At 43.1% G+C, this 20055-nt stretch overlaps 1 protein-coding gene across 2 annotated transcripts in view; it reads left to right on the top strand.

The window, feature by feature from the left end:
• The first annotated feature begins 9479 nt into the window (after positions 1-9479).
• sh3kbp1 (SH3-domain kinase binding protein 1) overlaps positions 9480-20055 on the top strand; it is a 34311-nt gene continuing 23735 nt past the window's right edge. For both annotated transcript variants that reach the window (XM_056433654.1, XM_056433653.1), the window contains exons 1-2: positions 9480-9632; positions 19100-19257. In XM_056433654.1, the coding sequence (XP_056289629.1) occupies positions 9629-9632; positions 19100-19257 (162 nt within the window). In that variant the 5' untranslated portion in view covers positions 9480-9628. The remainder of the gene's footprint in view (positions 9633-19099; positions 19258-20055) is intronic.

Genomic DNA, 20055 nt, shown 5'->3' with positions numbered 1-20055 from the left:
GCTGCTCTTCACCAGACACCCTGCCGCGCAGAAGTGGCGTCAGGAGAGCCCATTGGTCAGCGTGCGTGAGGTGAACGAATCAGGTTACCGGTATCTCGGGCAGGATGGATGCCTGGCCAATCATAGCGCTTGAAATCTGCGGGGGGCGGGTCTTTCCCGGAAGAGCAGCGGGTTGGCACTTCCGCCTCCTGGCCCGTCCCCTCTTCGTCTTTAATTTAATGGCGGACAACAAATCAACGTTCGAGGGCGATGCCGCCACCTACTGTACCGGGGTTGTAACAGCATGGCCTTTTGACACAACGTAATTTAAAGACAATAATGTTGTTATGATTAAATTAATTTCATTAATTTCATTTACTTTATTATTGTTATATTTTTATATTTTCATATTTTGTAAATTATATATATATTTTTATATATATATATATTTATATTTAAACATTTCTTATTTTATTTTATTTATTTTATTTATTTAAAGACAATAATGTTGTTATGATTAAATTAATTTCATTTACTTTATTATTGTTATATTTTTATATTTTGTAAATTATATATATATATTTTTAATTATTATTTTTTATCTTTAAACATTTCTTATTTTATTTTATTTATTTTATTTTATTTATTTTATTTATTTTATTTAGAATATTTAGAATATTTAGAATATTCATATATTATTAGCTTAATATATGTAGAGTTGTGGATGTAGGTGATGGAATGAACATATCAATGTTGGAGTACGAGTCATAATATTATTAACGTGACACAAAAATTAAGGAAGAGAGATATTCTTGACCCTGTTATAGATATAAAGGTGTACATCTGAGATTTCTAAACGCTGAACAAAGCCATAACAGAGGGTTGAATTGTGTTCCGGCTTTGGTGTCTCTTGAATATTATATGAAGGTGGGTGCCTCCATTTTGAGTGCATCCCAAACCAATAAGTATCTGTTCATGAATTCTTCATGGGCTGAACGGATCAATAGCAATCCCATTCAGTGTTGTTTTTCCATCTATCCCAAGATGCACTTCACGGTTCCCTCGAAAGATCAGCATTGACCTAATATCTTGTATACAAGCTTCGTAAAAAGAAATGTGCTGACCGTGGAGAGCACAGAAATGTATTTTGTTCAGTTTTAAATTGTAGAAGGAGGAACATTTACAGTGTAGCTGTATCCGTAATCCCCTAAAATAATACATCCCAGGAGATTTACAGTAATATGATCTCACAGTGCCATCTGTGATGATGTCTCACACAGCAGGACTTCAATTTAACACGTTAAACTGTGGAACATGTCGTGGTTTGTGTAAATTTAGACTTAATGAAAATGACAAAAGGGTTATTTAATGTCCAGATTATTATGTAATATCAATTCAATTCAATTCAGTTTATTTGTATAGCCCAATTTCACAAATTACAAATTTGTCTCGGAGTGCTTTACAATCTGTACACATAGACATCCCTGCCCCAAAACCTCACATCGGACCAGGAAAAACTCCCAAATAACCCTTCAGGGGGAAAAAAAGGGAAGAAACCTGCAGGAGAGCAACAGAGGAGGATCCCTCTCCTAGGATGGACAGATGCAATAGATGTAATGTGTACAGAAGGACAGATTTAGAGTTAAAATACATTCAATGAATATGACAGAGTGTATGAATAGTTCATAGTAGGCATATTCCACGATGGAGACCTCCACGATCCATCAGGCAGATGGCGGTGGGGAGGAGGAGTGGCGGAGTCTCAACAGGACAGTGGCGTAGTCATGAGCAGGAATTCCACGACCCAGACGATCCATCAGGCAGATAGGATCTATGCCGTCTCATAGGGTCCGATGACCCCATGAGACGTAAAGTCAAAAGGACTTCCGGGAGAAAGCAGAGTTAGTAACGTGTGATTGAGAGATGAAAATTCATCCTTAAGGAGAGAAAAAGAGGAGATAGGTACTCAGTGCATCCTAAAACGTCCCCGGCAGCTATAAGCCTATAGCAGCATATCAAGGGGCTGGACCAGGTGAACCTGATTCAGCCCTAACTATAAGCTCTGTCAAAGAGGAAGGTCTTAAGTCTACTCTTAAACGAGGTGACTGTGTCTGCCTCCCGGACTGAAATTGGAAGCTGGTTCCATAAAAGAGGAGCTTGATAACCAAAGGCTCTGGCTCCCATTCTACTTTTAAGACTCTAGGAACTACAAGTAGTCCCGCATTTAGTGAGCGTAGCTCTCTAGTGGGGCAATATGGTACGACAAGCTCCTTAAGATATGATGGAGCATCACCAATCAAGGCTTTGTAGGTTAAGAGAAGAATTTTAAAAGTGATTCTTGATTTTACTGGGAGCCAGTGCAGAGCAGCTAGTGCAGGAGTGATGTGATCTCTTTTCTTAGTTTTAGTGAGAACACGAGCTGCAGCATTCTGGATCAACTGGAGGGACCTAAGAGATTTATTAGAGCAGCCTGCTAATAAGGAGTTGCAGTAATCCAGTCTCTAAGTAACGAACGCGTGAACCAATTTTTCTGCATCTTTTTGAGACAAGATGTGCCTGATTTTTGAAATATTACGTAGATGAAAGAATGCAGTCCTTGAGATTTGCTTTACGTGGGAGTTAAAGGACAAGTCCCGATCAAAGATAACGCCAAGATTCTTTACAGTGGTGTTGGATGCCAGGGCAATGCCGTCTACAGAATCCACATCACCAGATAATTGATCTCTGAGGTGCTCAGGGCCGATTAAAATTACTTCGGTTTTGTCTGAGTTTAACATCAAGAAGTTGCAGGTCATCCATGTTTTATGTCTTTAAGACATGCTTGAATTTTACAGAGTTGGTTGCTCTCCTCTGGTTTTATCGATAAATATAGTTGAGTGTCATCTGCATAACAATGAAAGTTTATGGAGTGTTTCCTGATAATATTGCCCAAAGGAAGCATGTATAAGGTAAATAAAATTGGTCCAAGCACAGAACCTTGTGGAACTCCGTGATTAACGTTGGTGGTTATCGAGGCATCATCGTTTACAAATACAAACTGAGATCGATCTGATAAATAGGATTTAAACCAAATTAGTGCCGTGCCTGAAATGCCAATCGACTGCTCCAGTCTCTGTAACAGGATGTCATGGTCAATGGTGTCGAATGCAGCACTAAGGTCTAACAAGACCAGGACAGAGAGGAGTCCTTTATCTGCTGCCATTAAGAGGTCATTTGTAATTTTCACCAGTGCCGTCTCGGTGCTGTGGTGTTTTCTAAATCCTGATTGAAATTTCTCAAATAAACTATTATGATGTAGAAAGTCGCACAACTGATTTGCGACCACTTTCTCAAGGATCTTGGAGAGGAAGGGGAGGTTAGAGATCGGTCTGTAGTTAGCCAATACCTCTGGATCCAGAGTGGGCTTCTTCAGGAGAGGTTTAATAACAGCCACCTTGAAGGAGTGTGGTACGTGGCCTGTTAGCAGAGACACATTGATAATATCTAATAGAGAGACGCCAATTAAAGGCAAAACGTCTTTAAGCAGCCTCGTCGGGATGGGGTCCAAGAGACAGGTAGACGTGTTCGAAGCAGATACCGTTGAAAATAATTGGTCACGGTTGATAGGAGAAAATCCCCAAATATACACCAGGGCATACAGCGGTTTCCAAGGCCATTCCACTTGAGGACAGATTGGCACTGGTTATGGGCAAGAGATTATTAATCTTGTCCCTAATAGTTAAAATCTTTTCATTAAAGAAGTTCATAAAGTCATTACCACTAAGGTTTATAGGAATGCTCGGCTCCACAGAGCTGTGACTCTCTGTCAGCCTGGCTACAGTGCTGAAGAGAAACCTGGGGTTGTGTTATTTTTTCTATTATTGATGAGTAATAGGCTGCTCTGGCATTACGGAGGGCCTTCTTATATGTTTTAAGACTATCTCGCCAAACTAAGCGGGATTCTTCGAGATTAGTTGAACGCCATATGCGTTCAAGCTTTCGTGACGATTGCTTCAGTTTGCGGGTCTGAGGGTTATACCAGAGAGCAAACCTCCTCTTCCTCACTGTCTTCTTCTTCAGAGGGGCTATCGAGTCCAGTGTCATTCTCAGAGAGCCTATGGCACTGTCAACAAGATGATCAATCTGGGACGGACTAAAGTTAGACCAGGAGTCCTCTGTTATATTGAGACGTGGTATCGAATCAAATACAGAAGGAATCGCTTTAAATTTAGCTACAGCACTATCAGTTAGACATCTAGTGTAGAAACTTTTGACTAACGGAGTACACTCCGTAGTATAAATTCAAAAGTTATGAGGTTGTGGTCTGACAGAAGAGGATTCTGTGGGAAGACGTTCAAATGCTCAATGTCAACGCCATAAGTAAGAACAAGATCAAGCGTGTGGCCAAAGCTGTGAGTGGGTTTCTGTACTCTGACAGAAGCCAATCGAGTCCAACAAGGAGATGAATGCAGCACTAAGGCAATCATTATCAACATCCACATGGATATTAAAATCTCCAACAATAATAACTTTATCGGTTTTAAGAACCAAACTTGATATAAATTCTGAGAATTCAGATATAAACTCTGAATATGGACCTGGTGGCGGTACAGAATCACAAATCGAATTGGCTGTAGTGTTTTCCAGGTTGGATGTGAAAGACTAAGAACAAGGCTTTCAAATGAGGTGTAGTGTAATTTTGGTTGAGGATTAATTAATAGGCTCGATTCAAAGATGGCTGCTACTCCACCTCCTCGACCGGTGCCTCGAGGAATGTGAGTATTAATATGACTTGGAGGAGTCGATTCATTCAGGCAGACATATTCTTCATGGCTCAGCCAGGTTTCAGTTAGGCAACATAAATCAATGTGATTATCTGATATTAAATCATTCAGTAACACAGCTTTAGATGACAGAGATCGAATATTTAGGAGACCACATTTAATAGACCTATTTTGTTGCACTGCTGAAATAATTGTGTTAACTTGTATAAGGTTATTGTGTACGACTCTCTTCTGCTTACTTTTGATTTATTTAATTGAAGTGGCCGTGGGACAGACACAGTCTCTACTCTAAAGTCATGGGTGGGTAACTGCTCGAATGGAAGAGCAGAGAAGGGTGTTAAACTACAACTCTGCTCCCGGTTCCTGATCTGAACCCTGGGTTGTCATAGATTAAGTCCGTGATCAACTTGGTCATATTCGCAGAAATGAGACGCTCCCGTCCAACGTGGGATGGATGCCGTCTCTCCTCATCAGATCAGGTTTTCCCAGAAAGTCTTCCAGTTGTCTACGTAGCCCACATTATTCGCTGGGCACCACCTCGACAGCCAGCGGTTGAAAGACGACATTCGGCTATACAATTCGTCTGTCTGCAAATTTGGGAGAGGGCCAGAGAAAATTACGGTGTCCAACAACGTCTTGGCATAAGCACACACCGATTCCACATTAATTTTAGTGACTTCCGACCGACGGGCTCGGGCGCCATTACCACCGGCGTGTATTACAATCTGACTGTATCTCCGCTTATCCTTAGCCAGCAGCTTCAAACAAGACTCCACGTCGCCCGCTCTGGCCCCCGGGAGGCACACGACTCTGGTCCGTGGCTTCGCTATTTTCACGTTCCTGACTATAGAGCTCCCGATAACCAGGGTGTGTTCCTCAGCGGGTGTGTCGCTGAGCAGGGAAAACTGGTTCGAAACGTGAAGTGGTTGGTGCACAGCGGGCTTCTGTGTAGACTTACTACTCCTGCAAACAGTTACCCAACCATCCGGCTGCACGGTTACCGCCGGGGCACAGCTAGCAGCTGACTGTAGCTCCGCGCCGACTACGGGAGAGGGCGGGCTAACTAGCATAGCTGTCTGAGCTTCGATAGCGCGGAGCCGTGCATCTAACCCACTTAGACCTGCCTCCAACCTAGCAAATAAACTACACTTGTTGCATGTATCGTTATCATTAAGGGAGGCAGGGGGATAACTATACATGAGACACACTGAGCAAGAGGGAGCGGGAGGGAGAGAAGAAGAAGTCATGCTCGCTGTTGAGCTGGCAACCAGAGCTTACCGGAAGAGTGAGATGATGCGTTCAGGATGGGAAATGTCAATCTGACCCTTCTCAACCTCTCTCGTGTATCGTATCACACTTTCTTTTACTTAAAATGGGAGGGAATAGTTACATAAAACACCCGTTGTGTTTGTGTGGATCATTAAGGTGCAGTATAACAGCACGTTAACATTGGATGGTATAAATATTTAATTTTTTATATATATATATATATATATATACAACTGTATGTATGTAGCTCCATCAAACAAGAAGAAAGTAAACAAATATTCAGAGAAAACTGCTTTTCACAGTCGTATAAATTACTAGAATAATTATAAAAAATAGAAGACATAAAATAATGTTATTAATTTTATTCCATCGTCACAGCAACACGTCGGCATGCGTGTGACTTTCCCCCTCTGACTGTTTGTTTGTTTTTCCTGTGCCATGCAGAAGGTGTCTGCTGTCCTCCATATTCCTGATTACATGTGAATGCACCATTACAGTAATTAAATTAACGGTAATTTCCTGTTTACTGGTATTTATAGTGTAGTTCCACCACAATAAGTATTTGACTTGAGTGGTTCTTCACAGGCTGTTTACGGAAGGCCTATTTACTGTATGTTTTCTCTCATATTCAGTGGTTGTTATGATTAATGCAGCCACGAATTACACTTTCTCGCAATCAAACACAGTTACAGCATCATACCCCAAAACATATTTTCAATATCCTACTGTCAAACTAAATTACAGGATGATACACCATAAACATTTGTATTATAAAGCAATCCCCAATTCACTGGATTAGTAAAACCGTGAACAGCAAACAGCTGTTTTACTGTAAACAACAACAACAACAACAACAACAACAGTTGAGGTACTGTAAACAGGAAATGTAATAAAATTAATGAGTATAATTAAAAATACAAAAAAAGTCTAACAGTGTTAGTACGGATCAAATATGATCTCTCTTTACAGAATATCCAGAATCATAAAGAGGGTCTCGCTTTCTTAAAAAAACACAAGGAATCACCCCCATTATTGTTCATATAAGTCCCTGAATGCAACATTTAAGATGCCATGAAATAACACATACTGTATATCCAAGGGAGGGAAGGAGGGCAAGCATGTGTGTGTGTGTGTGTGTGTGTGTGTGTGTGTGTGTGTGTGTGTGTGTGCGTGCGTGTGTGTGTTTTCCAAATGCACAGTAGGTGTCAACACTAAATTGTGGCTGAGCACATGGTGCAATAGCAACACAGTCCCAGACGGTGTCCCCTCAGAGCTTTGTGTCAAAAATAAATGATACCTTCAGGTCTCTGGAGACATCACACCCTCCATCTCTGGATGAGGAAACAATCAAGACGGCTGGCCACGTGCGTTACTCCTCAGATATGATGATATGATATTCCTTTATTCGTATATATAAATATATATACGTATATTTTACCATTTCACATAATTTTTAAAGTATAGGTTCATCGGAGGGTTGAGGGACACTCTGGTGTCATGATTCTCTCCATACAATAACACACATATAGGCAACTCTCATTTAAGATGCTGTGATGCTGAATATGGGCATTTGCATTTCACAATAAGTCATCCTATAGATATACAGTCGAAACTAGAAAGCAGTTCACACAATCAGTCCCCATTCAATCCAAGGTCAGGCTTGTATCGTCCCTCTTGCGTCACGGATAAATTAGATGCATTCACGAAAACTGGGTCGGTGCTCTGAATGGCATTTGATTTGCTCTCTGCGTGTACTTATAATCTTCTATATGCAGCATCTTGTTCTGTCACTGCACTCCCAGTGACGGCTGATTGTGAGGAATAATCTATATTCCTTTATCATTCTGCTGCTGCCAGCACATTAATTCTACCCCTGCATGTATTAGATCCAGAGGGGGCAATAACACTGTAGGGCGTAGCATGGTGTGTGTGTGTGTGTGTTTATTATATAAAGGGTGTCTGTCTGTTGATTTCTGTCTCCCTATTAATATTAGTTTATGCTGATTATGCAAATGCCCTAGTCAATTTGAGTTCACCATATGGAGCTAGAATCCCCCTCACGGTGCATTGTGGGGGTGTACTGCGTGTGGAGACTTTGTTATCGCGAGATTTGGGCCACACAGGTGCAAGGCTATGAGCTCAGAAGGATGCTACCTTCAAATGCTGTTGGAAATGGAGATGCTCCTCATGAATAACATGAATAACGTGAATAACCCTGAATAAATGACACTGAATTTACTTGTTTATTGGAGCCACTTGAATAATATAGAGCAGAAAACCCTGTCTAACTATTAAATACAAAATATTTGAGATATTATAATTCCTACAATTCTCGTGGACGAAATTACAATTACGTTTGTTGAATTAAAACATAAATTATAGGTGTGTATTAAGGATTTTTTTATTTTCTAAAATAAAACGATATTTACAGCATATCCTGTCATTATTTCTGACCAAGAAGCATCTTTTTAGCTTACTCTGCATTTCATCTATTGTATTTCTGTATTATTATTGTCTAATATTTCTCGTTTCTAATATATCTGCTGACCCAATTGTGTTATTATACGCATTATATCCACGTGCACACTAACCCGTTGATTCATTGTTATGTGTGATGATTAGTCAATTAACCAATTAGTTGACTGATGGAAAATTAATCTGCAACGAGTATTTCTTAACCTAGGTGATAATAAACTGGACGTAATAAGTGTGTTCACGTGTTTATAGACATTTGTAAACGTCACTTTTGGCTGTGGGGAATTGAGTAACTTTCACTGTTTTCTGGCATTAAATGGAGACAAAAAAAATGAATAGATTGATCATCAGATGATGTATTGGTTGCTGCTCTATTCCAATTAAGCACCAATTATGTACTACACATGTACAACAAGGTGTACCGGGCCCAGTCATGTGTCATAACCCCGTCTGTATAGGGCCAAGACAAACATATATATACTTATATAACACAGAAAGCCATGTAGGAGTTACATTAGAGCACAACCATGGAGTTGGTTTAATACGTATCGAGTCAATTTGAGTTTGCACAAAGAAAATAAGTTTGTTTGTTCAGCTGTTTGCTTGTAAAATCCCTAAAATAATCCAATTAAATGACCACGTGAGAGCATAATCATAATCTCGCTTCTATAAAAACAGCTCATTTTGAGTCTGTGTCACCGCCATCTGCTCCCAATTCTGGCTGTGGTGGGGGGGGGGGGGGGGCAATGGGGAAGTCGGACTTTACGCGGTGCACCTGAAGGCAACGAGAGAGAGAGAGAGATAGAGAGAGAGAGAGAGAGAGAGAGAGAGAGAGAGAAAGAGAGAGAGGGAGAGAGAGAGATTTGTTCGAATGCACTTTTCCGTTTTCTGGATCCTCGCTCTGCCTCCTGTGCCGTGTCATCGGAGAGAGAGAGAGAGAGAGGGAGAGGAGAGAGAGGGAGAGAGAGAGAGGGGGAGAGAGAGAGAGAGAAAGAGGAAGGAATATGGTTTCATCTGACGCTCCTCCCGTTTCGGCGCTGCTTTAGCGGAGTGACTCGAGCAGGAGGTTTGGGGCTCTCACGACCAGCTTCCCCGGTACCGAGCAGCCTGCAGGAGCGCGACCGGCACACCGGGACACATCAATGGGTGAGACGCGGCGCGTGTTTCCGGGTGCTTTGAGTTTTAGAGGATGCCCTAATCAATTTTTTTTAAAAGAGCCTCCGGCGCCTTTTGCGCATCTGGATGGGCAGGAATGAATACACGCGCGGTCCAGATGCGCGCGGCGGTTCAGCCTTAATTCTCTCCTTCCTTCCTTCCCTTCCTTCCTTTCCTTCCCTCTCAACCTCCCCTCTGCTCTGACGTCGCTTCATGACATCGGCGAGCTGTTTGCAAGTGACCGCGCTGGATATTGTATGTGTTGAGTGTGTGTATGTGTGTGTGTGTGTGTGTGTGTGTGTGTGTGTGTGTGTGTGTGTGTGGCGTTTCTCAGCGCTCCCGATGCGTTATTCATGAGTCAAAAAGCTGCGCGTGGGTGTGTGGGCGGCGAGGGAGATTTCAGGGAAATCGTCGGGTCACATTGACGAGTTGCAGATGTTGACACGTTTACATTCACCCTGTGTCTGTTTTGCCCATTGTGTCTCTCTCTCTCTCTCTCTCGCTCTCTCTCTGTGTGTGTGTGACTCAAACAGGCCTGACTGTGGCATTCCTCTCCTCCTCCTCGGCATCATTTCACTGCTCCACACACGTGACACTTAACTGATGGGCGAGTAATCGATGAATTAAGTGCATGTGCACGTTTGCCAATTATTTCCATTTAGGCCACAACCCCCCCCCCCCCCCCACCCCTCTTTCTTTTTTTGCCATGCTACTTTTTATCTTCTTCCATCTGAGATGATGCATTCCTTTGGATAATTTGATAATTAAATGAATGTTCTTCAACACAATGCAATCTCACTCTCATGCATATACTTCCTATTGGACATCTGTCTCTTGTGCATGTCAACGAACAATGCACGGCAAGACTCAAGGGAAACACACACACACACACACAATTATAAACAACTGTCAAGGCTGGATGATTAACAGGGAAGAGCAGGCGCTTTCCCCCACAGGCCTTTATCAGATTCACTGTGTGGCTACTGTGGTTTCTTAATTTATTGAAAAATTGGCTGTAATATGCACCACTGATTAGAGCGTGGAATGGAAATTACAAGGACCTCTAAACAGGTCTCATCCAAACCTATTTGTATATCTTCATATGTTACATCCCCCGGGGTTCACATCCCTTCTTGAGTCTAAAAGGTTAAATAATGCACAGAAAGATGGCGGTGACGGTTGTGAGGGTGTCACGTGAGTTAATCCATCCACGTGTAGAGGAGGAATAAGTCGCCCTCTCTGTCTGTGATTTTTAAACTCTAATTTATGATATTCCACCAGTGGCCACTTTATTAGGTACACCTGTACGATCTAAACAAAACATTTTATAATGTTCAGCTTCGGAAGAAATTCTTGCGGCTGTGTTGGATTTTCTGCAAACCCTGAAATGTTGAAGGTGGACGTTTCTGAAATATAATATATAATATAATATAAATATAATACAACATATGTTTCTTGAATACGGTTCATATCATCCTCGCATCACGATTGCGGAAACAAAGCGAAAAACTTGTGGGTCTTAAAAAGTAACGCCAATGCGGAACGAGCCTTTAGATGTGCATTCTTTCTCACTTCCACCAGGGGGCGACTCCTCTGGTTGCGAAAAATAAGATGACTCTACTTCGGACTTATTTATTATGATCTCAATCGCCTGATTATGGTTTATGTGTGAAATAGTAACTAAATAACAACAACCCTTAGCGTATTCTTCTTACGTAACTTTAGCTAATAAGCATAACAACTTCACGTAGCGTAAAGTCAACGTTTACTTTTGTTTTATCAACACAAACAGCGTTCTCCTGTGTGAAAGTCTTGCGTTGTATTTAAGTTATACAGGATATTTTACCACGTAACTTTTAATAACGGTTGCTCCCTGTATTGCTGTGCGTGACGCCTGTTGTCGTGAATCACTCGCTCTGACGTACAACATTGTAAAAACGTACAAATGCCAACATTTATTCCGGGGTATGGTTCATATTTCACTCCTGAGTTCAAGGCGGCGTTGCGCTGGACTATATTGAATTTCTCTCTCCCCATTTACAAACACGAGGCGGACGGAGTAGGAGATAAATCTATGAACATAATGCCGTCTACCACGACGGCTCTGTGAAACATTATACGCATCAAACTCTACGGCAGAACATTCGTATTTGGTTGAGAATATGTTAAATAAAGTGCATATTGACGCTGCACAAGATATTAAATAAAGAGCTTCAATTAAAAAGCAGAAGGGAACCTTTTTAATGTTTTACATGACATTATGGGACATAATTTAGCTTTCTGCAATAATTCTGTAGCAACAGATCTTTCAGATCTTGAGATTCAACCGTTCTACTGGTGGACATGAGTTGAGTTGAGTTTCACAGATAGAAAGACAAGGGGACCAAAATACATTTATTTCCTGTATGTCGCTGTGTCTCCCTGAATACACACAGACACATCTTATCTGGGGTCATCGAAAGGCATTATGGGAATTCGAAATATCCAATGCAGGTCGTACAAACACATTGAAACAGAGCGACGATGTCGAGCAGAGAATAGTTGGAATTTTCCTTCTTTTTTATTTATGTGGGAGAATGTGCTGAAGTCTGTGGTCTGGTCCACAGTTGGAGTGGGAGGCTTTTTTGTCTCCCAGTGGGCTCCAGTCCAGCTTGAATGTTTTACAGACATAAAACACACAGCTGCTCTTGGCATCATCAGCCACGGGAAACGATAAACACGCTGCGGAAAAACCTGAGCGACGTCAGCGTGGCTTTTTTCCCCCCGGAGCTCGGCTTGTGTGCGTATAGTTTCCTCTTATCTAAACTGACTGCGGCTGCACGGCGGACGCCACACGTCCATCTCGGTTCCTGTGTGAGAGTTTGCCTCTCGAACCAACTTGAGTGGGCGTTTTGGTTTTTGTCTGCAGGCTTTGAGATATCTGGTCTTTTGTCTTCCAAAGGCCGATCTGTCCGTCACTTTAGACATGCGCCGATTATTAAGTGTGTGCAAGTAAGGCTGCAACGGGCTGATTGATTTCTCCATTCATCATTTTGTCCCCGCCCTCCCAGTAAACTTGCACAAGTGACGTATCTTTCCCACCAACAGTTTAGAAAATCGAGATATATAATGTATCGTCATATATGATATGAAACGAAGAAGCGAATCATCATATTTGAGAAGCTGGAACCAGCATTGGCATCACCATACTTGAAAGTAGCTAGCTAGCTATGAGGCTACAACTGGACGTGTGGGTGGGAAACTTGGATGAGTGCGCTACTATGAAGCTACTTTGACGCTACCATGAAGCTACTATGAAGCAATCATGAAGCTACTATGAAGCTACCATGAAGCTACTAGGAAGCTACTTTGAAGCTACCATGAAGCAATCATGAAGCTACCATGAAGCAACTATGAAGCTACCATGAAGCTACCATGAAGCTACTAGGAAGCTACTTTGAAGCTACTATGAAGCAATCAAGTTTCAAGTTTCAAGTTTCAAGTTTTTATTGTCACATCCCCTTTTATACAAGTATAATCGGTTCGTGAAATTCTTATGTGCAAAACACCCGACAGCAGTAGCAGACTAAAAAAAGAATAAGAATGAGAATAAACTATACAATATCCACACAAAAAAAGAAGAAAGTATTAACAATATATATATAAAACAATGTAATAGAATATACATCATGACAATATATATATATAAAACAATGTAATAAAATATACACTTTTTTGAGACAATATATATATATATATGTATATACATACAATATATATATAAACAATGTAATAAAATATACACCATGGCCATAGATATTCACAGAATATGTTCTGGTGTATAGTGTTAATGAGGGTCTCAGTCCTTGTTCAGCAGCCTGATGGCCTGACTGAAGAAGCTGTCCCTCAGTCTGTTTGTGCGGCACTTGATACCGCGGTATCGCCTGCCTTACGGTAGAAGGGTGAACAGTTTGTGGCCGGGTGGTTATTGTCTTTCATCATCCGTTTGGCCCTGGCCACGCACCGCTTGGTGTATATGTCCAGGATGGAGGAAGCTCACCTCCAACGATGTACTGTGCCGACCGCACCACCCTCTGTAGTGCCCTACGCCCAGGGCGGTGCAGTTCCCGTACCAGACGGTGATGCAACCTGTCAGAACACTCTCGATGGTACTGGTGTAGAATGTTCTGAGGATGCGGGGGCCATGTTGAATTTCCTCAGTCGCCTAAGGAAATACAGGCGTTGTTGGGCCCTTTTCACCACGTGAGTGGTGTGCGTGGTCCATGTGAGGTCCTCGGAGATGTGCACGCCGAGGAACTTGAAGCTGCTGACCCTCTCTACTGCAACTCCGTCTATGGAGATGAGGGTGTGCTCTCCTCTCCGCTTCCTGTAGTCCACGATCAGCTCCTTGGTCTTCTTGACGTTGAGGACGAGGCTGTTCTCCTGGCACCACTGTACCAGTGATCCAACCTCCTCCCTGTAGGCTGTCTCGTCGTCGTCGTCGGTGATCAGCCCCAACACTGTTGTGTCGTCAGCAAACTTGATGATGACGTTGGAGCTGTGCATGGCCGTGCAGTCGTGGGTGTACAGGAGTAGAGGAGGGCTCAACACGCATCCCTGAGGGGCTCCCGTGTTGAGGGTCAGCGGCTCTGAGGTGGTACCGCCCATCCTCACCACCTGGCGGCGGCCCGACAGGAAGTCCAGTATCCAGCTGCACATGGTAGAGTGCAGGCCTAGACCTCTGAGCTTGGTGTCGAGCTTGGCGGGAACAATAGTGTTGAACGCTGAGCTGTAGTCCACAACCAGCATTCGCACACAACAGTTCCTCCCCTCCAGGTGGGAAAGGGCGGTGTGAAGTGCCATGGCAATTGCGTCGTCGGTGGATCTGTTTTGACGATATGCAAATTGCCATGGGTCCAGCGTGGCAGGCAACATGGAACAAATGAAGTCCTTGACCAACCTCTCGAAGCATTTACTGACAATCGAGGTGAGGGCTACGGGTCTCCAGTCATTCAGGCAGGTTACCTTGGGGTGTTTGGGGACAGGCACAATGGTGGACATCATGAAGCTACCATGAAGCAACTATGAAGCTACTTTGAAGCTTCCATGAACCTACTATGAAGCAATCATGAAGCTACCATGAAGCTACTATGAAGCTACTATGAAGCTACCATGAAGCTAACATGAAGCTACTATGAAGCTACTATGAAGCTACCATGAAGTTACCATGAAGTTACTATGAAGCTACCATGAAGTTACTATGAAGCTACCATGAAGCTACCATGAAGCTACCATGAAGTTACTATGAAGCTACCATGAAGCTACCATGAAGTTACTATGAAGCTACCATGAAGTTACCATGAAGTTACTATGAAGCTACTATGAAGCTACCATGAAGTTACTATGAAGCTACTATGAAGCTACTATGAAGCTACCATGAAGCTACCATGAAGTTACTATGAAGCTACCATGAAGCTACCATGAAGTTACTATGAAGCTACTATGAAGTTACCATGAAGTTACCATGACGTTACTATGAAGCTACCATGAAGCTCCCATGAAGTTACCATGAAGTTACTATGAAGCTACCATGAAGTTACTATGAAGCTACCATGAAGCTACTATGAAGCTACCATGAAGTTACTATGAAGCTACCATGAAGTTACCATGAAGTTACTATGAAGCTACCATGAAGTTACTATGAAGCTACCATGAAGCTACTATGAAGCTACCATGAAGTTACTATGAAGCTACTATGAAGCTACCATGAAGTTACCATGAAGTTACTATGAAGCTACTATGAAGCTACTATGAAGTTACCATGAAGTTACCATGACGTTACTATGAAGCTACCATGAAGCTCCCATGAAGTTACTATGAAGCAACCATGAAGTTACCATGAAGCTACCATGAAGTTACTATGAAGCTACCATGAAGCTACCATGAAGTTACCATGAAGCTACCATGAAGTTACTATGAAGCTACTATGAAGCTACCATGAAGTTACCATGAAGTTACTATGAAGCTACCATGAAGTTACTATGAAGCTACCATGAAGCTACTATGAAGCTACCATGAAGTTACTATGAAGCTACCATGAAGCTACCATGAAGTTACTATGAAGCTACCATGAAGTTACTATGACGCTACCATGAAGTTACTATGAAGCTACCATGAAGCTACTATGAAGCTACCATGAAGTTACCATGAAGTTACTATGAAGCTACTATGAAGCTACCATGAAGCTACCATGAAGCTACCATGAAGTTACCATGAAGTTACTATGAAGCTACTATGAAGCTACTATGAAGCTACCATGAAGCTACCATGAAGCTACCATGAAGTTACTATGAAGCTACCATGAAGTTACTATGAAGCTACCATGAAGCTACCATGAAGTTACTATGAAGCTACCATGAAGTTACCATGAAGCTACTATGAAGCTACCATGAAGCTACCATGAAGTTACTATGAAGCTACTATGAAGCTACCATGAAGTTACTATGAATCTACTATGAAGCTACCATGAAGTTACCATGAAGCTACTATGAAGCTACTATGAAGCTACCATGAAGTTACTATGAAGCTACCATGAAGCTACCATGAAGTTACTATGAAGCTACCATGAAGCTTACAATAAGCTAGTTTTTGCTTTTCACGCCTATTACAGCTCAAACATGAATGTTCTCCGTGAGGTCCAAACATGTTCTCTTGCTTTCTCCGACCCATTTGATCCAGACGTATACGCCTATTTCATTTAATCACACACCTGGTAGCAAATACACGCCGCCATCGAGCAACGGCGTTCATCTGGGGAGTCTTGTTTGAGTCCGTCTGACGGATGTCTAACGTTCGCCCTCCGCCAACTCCTGAGAAACAGCTGATGTTGTAACTTCCTCTATCAGCTAGTCACTCACTTTGCTGTTGGACAAACCCAGGAGGATATTATAGCTAATGGGGCTGAACCATGTCGCTGAAGTAAAGGAGTAGGCCATCAAATCACCACAACGAGCCAAACGAGACTCATTAATTAGCTTTTTAGAGCCGCTCGGTCTATTCTCCGTTGGTTAGTCACTGCTACTCCATCTACACCTCGTATTAAGCCCGGCTGCTTTTTCATTCTGCTTATCTTGATTCTGCACGCACTGTGATGGCCTCTCGACATGCAATGTGGAGCGTGTGCACTGACCGTGCAGAGCCCCCCATCCCCCCCTTGTTTCCGTTTCTTTGCAAACATCACTTGAATACGAGTAAAATATTGTCGGGGGCTAATTTCAGCCGTGTATTTGCGTGAGTATTTATTTAAAGCCGGTGGACGGTGCATGTGAGACTGAGTCGAGATAAACTACAGTGTGTGTGCTCGTGGTAATGACACGCTTTTTAATAGCTCTTGGATGAGAATGGAAGGAGCTATATCAGGATTTGGCTGCACAGAAGTTTTGTTTCTTCTTTTTTTACTCTAAAATAAATTCATTGATGGTTTTGGTGCCTTAATGGGAGAGAAAAAATATCAATTCATTGATGCACCTTGATGCAAAACAGTGTTTATATTGCCTTGCAGTGCACTACATTGCTTTAAAACGTGCATTGCTGGTTTGCATCGTCGTATTCAGTGTTCATCCATCGCAAGGCTCACTTCCCCACTTCCTGCGCCGCTTCACACCACACCGAGCTCCACTCTAGAGCCCCGCAGTGGCGTTACCTCCGCGTCCCTTTCAACTTGCCACAAGCTGTCGTCGTCTTCTTCTTTGTCTTCTTCTTCTTCTTCTTCGATGGTGTCTGTCTCGTTGACTGACGTGGACGGGTGGGCGGGACGCGGCCACTCAGACGCGCTTGCGAGAGGTGGCGTTGCACGACGACTGCCACAAGCTCTCAATTCACCGCTTCTCCTTTCCGACATAAGACAAACCCTCCGCACTGCCACGCTCAGAAGATGTGCCACTTCCTTTAAGAAAACACCACAAGTCAAAAGAAAAACGCCATTTGCGCCACGTCCTCCTCTCTCCTCGGCCTGACCTTACACTCAAACTGCTGTCACGTGGTCACGCGGTCGATTCGGGGCCAGTTTCCTCATTTTTGGGTCGTTTGCCTGTTGACGTGTGACACAACTTTTCTGTGTATGTTATCCAGTGTACACATGTGGGTGAGGGGAGGAATCCAGTGAGTGTGAGTCATAGATACCCCTTTTATGCTGTTGTTCCCATGGTTACCAACCCCCCAAAACTCGCCCGCCGCCTTCAACCCCCCTCCTTTAGCTGCGCACACAGTTTAAACACAGAGTAGACACAATATATAGATAAATGCAAATGTTTAGAGCTATGTGACATGACACATTCAGTGCATTTTTCCGAGTATACGCATCCGCCCCGGTGCATGCGTGCCATTTAGGGATGGTTCTGTTATCATATTTTACATTGAAGCACTTCCAGCGGCCCGTAAAGGGCGCGATAACTCTCTTCCCTCGTTAGCGGTGACAAGGCAGACGATAGACGTACGCTGTTATCTGCCCGGTTTACGGCCTCGCGCAGCAACCGTGTGCAGCGTTTATGCTCCGTGTCGCCATCAGTGATTAGATGTTGATTTGCATTGTATTCTTTAAATTTGTTTACGACAGAAACATCGGCATCTCGTCACACTGGAAAAAAGATGGTCGTCTGCAGGAAGTCGCTTTAATGCTGATTGAAAGAACAGTTAATTAAAAGTGACGGTAATTATCGAAGCCATTTTGTGGCTTTATTAACCGCGGTGTAGGATTGTGCACGTATGCAATTGTGCACGTGATATGCACACATCCATACGCAGTCGCCGGGTGGATGTTATTCCGATCGCACGGGTGGGGGGGGGGAAATACGGAGAAAACTGTAAATTATCAAACGGATGTAAGGGATGCAGGGTTTTATGTTAGAAAACAGAATAAATAGGTTCTGCAAGGGTTCTTTGCAACAAGTTCACATCAAAGGGCCTATCATATGTCGTCCGTCATAAATCGTGTGTTCCTTTCAAAGGCCTTCAAAATCACCGTTGAACTTTGTCGTCATAGTTACCATAATGAACAACAATGACTTAACGTGAGGTTATGTGTCACGATTGCGGGCAGCGTTTAAAAAAACGACCTAAAACAACGTTGGAGACGAACAAGCGGCCTTCTTATCGCTCCCTGTAACAGCGTTACATGAACACGCAGGAAGTTCCAACTTTTATTGCTTTTTATTGTTTTCGGTACATTCGAAAATTGGAATCAGAAAAGAGGAAATGAAATCCTGTTTACTTCCACTCTGCAGGGTTGCGGCTCAGAGTAAATAGCATTCAGTTGTTCTTGTTGTCTTCCACATTTCAGTTTTGAGTCAATAAAAAGGAAAATCCACAGAATCCTCACAATAAAAACCACCGCGCCAGAGAGTAAACAACAGCCTCCGCCGTGTCAACCTTTTGTTTGATTGCGGTTTATAACACTTCCTCTCCCTCTCTCCTCCTCTCAGTGGAGGCCGTGGTGGAGTTCGACTATGAGGCTCAGCAGGACGATGAGTTGGGCCTGGCGGTGGGCGACATCATCGTGAACATACGGAGGGACGACGGAGGATGGTGGGAGGGCGAGCTGGGCGGACGCAGGGGCCTGTTCCCGGATAACTTTGTCAGGGTGAGTTGTCACAACACACATTTCCTCTTCTCGCTCTCAGGCGCTCCAGGAACGCCAGAATTAGCCTGGCTTTAGCCCGGCTTTAACCCGGCTTTAGCCCGGCTTTAACCCAGCATTAGCCCGGCTTTAACCCGGCTTTAACCCGGTTTTAGCCCGGCTTTAACCCGGCTTTAACCCGGTTTTAGCCCTCTCGACGACAGCTTAGGTCCCTGCTTACTTCCTGTCAGCTGATGCATTGCAGAGTCGTGACGGCATATTTTCTAAATACGATGCTTTCACAGTATTTATGGACCGGCTTTATGATTTTTTTGAAATTTGAACTTTAAGAGTCAGGGTCAGGACATTAAGAGCCTCCCCTGGTCGCTCATCCGTCCTCAGCCGGCGGCGATGGAAACAATGACACGGCTTTTAAAAGGAAGCTAAATATGTCGGTCGGCGTGTAACTTCTGCACATCTCATGACTTCCTCTTTCTAACTTTAAAGTCTTGGTAAACCGAGCTGTCTTATCAGATTGAAAGCGTTCCGCCAAAGGTTTTAGCTCCCCACACACACACACACACACTGCCAGAGTGACACAAGCCTGTCAACACTCGGGGTAAACACGGGTGTTTTCTATGAGGAAAATGATATTTAATCTTCAAAGTCTAAATTATTTGCTCGTGAAATCAGAGCCAGAAAGACGAGCAGCATTTTGGATTTTTAGTCTAAATAGTTGTTGAGGCAAAATTGCTCAAATGCAAAATACGTGCTGGTTTCCGAACGAGACATTCGAAGACGACACTTTGAGCTCTGGGATCA

This window comes from Pseudoliparis swirei, chromosome 16 (assembly GCF_029220125.1).
Source record: "Pseudoliparis swirei isolate HS2019 ecotype Mariana Trench chromosome 16, NWPU_hadal_v1, whole genome shotgun sequence".
In the NCBI taxonomy this organism is placed as follows: Eukaryota; Metazoa; Chordata; class Actinopteri; order Perciformes; family Liparidae; genus Pseudoliparis; species Pseudoliparis swirei.
Note: the sequence above shows the minus strand (reverse complement) of the source record. Positions and strands in the feature narration are given on the sequence as shown.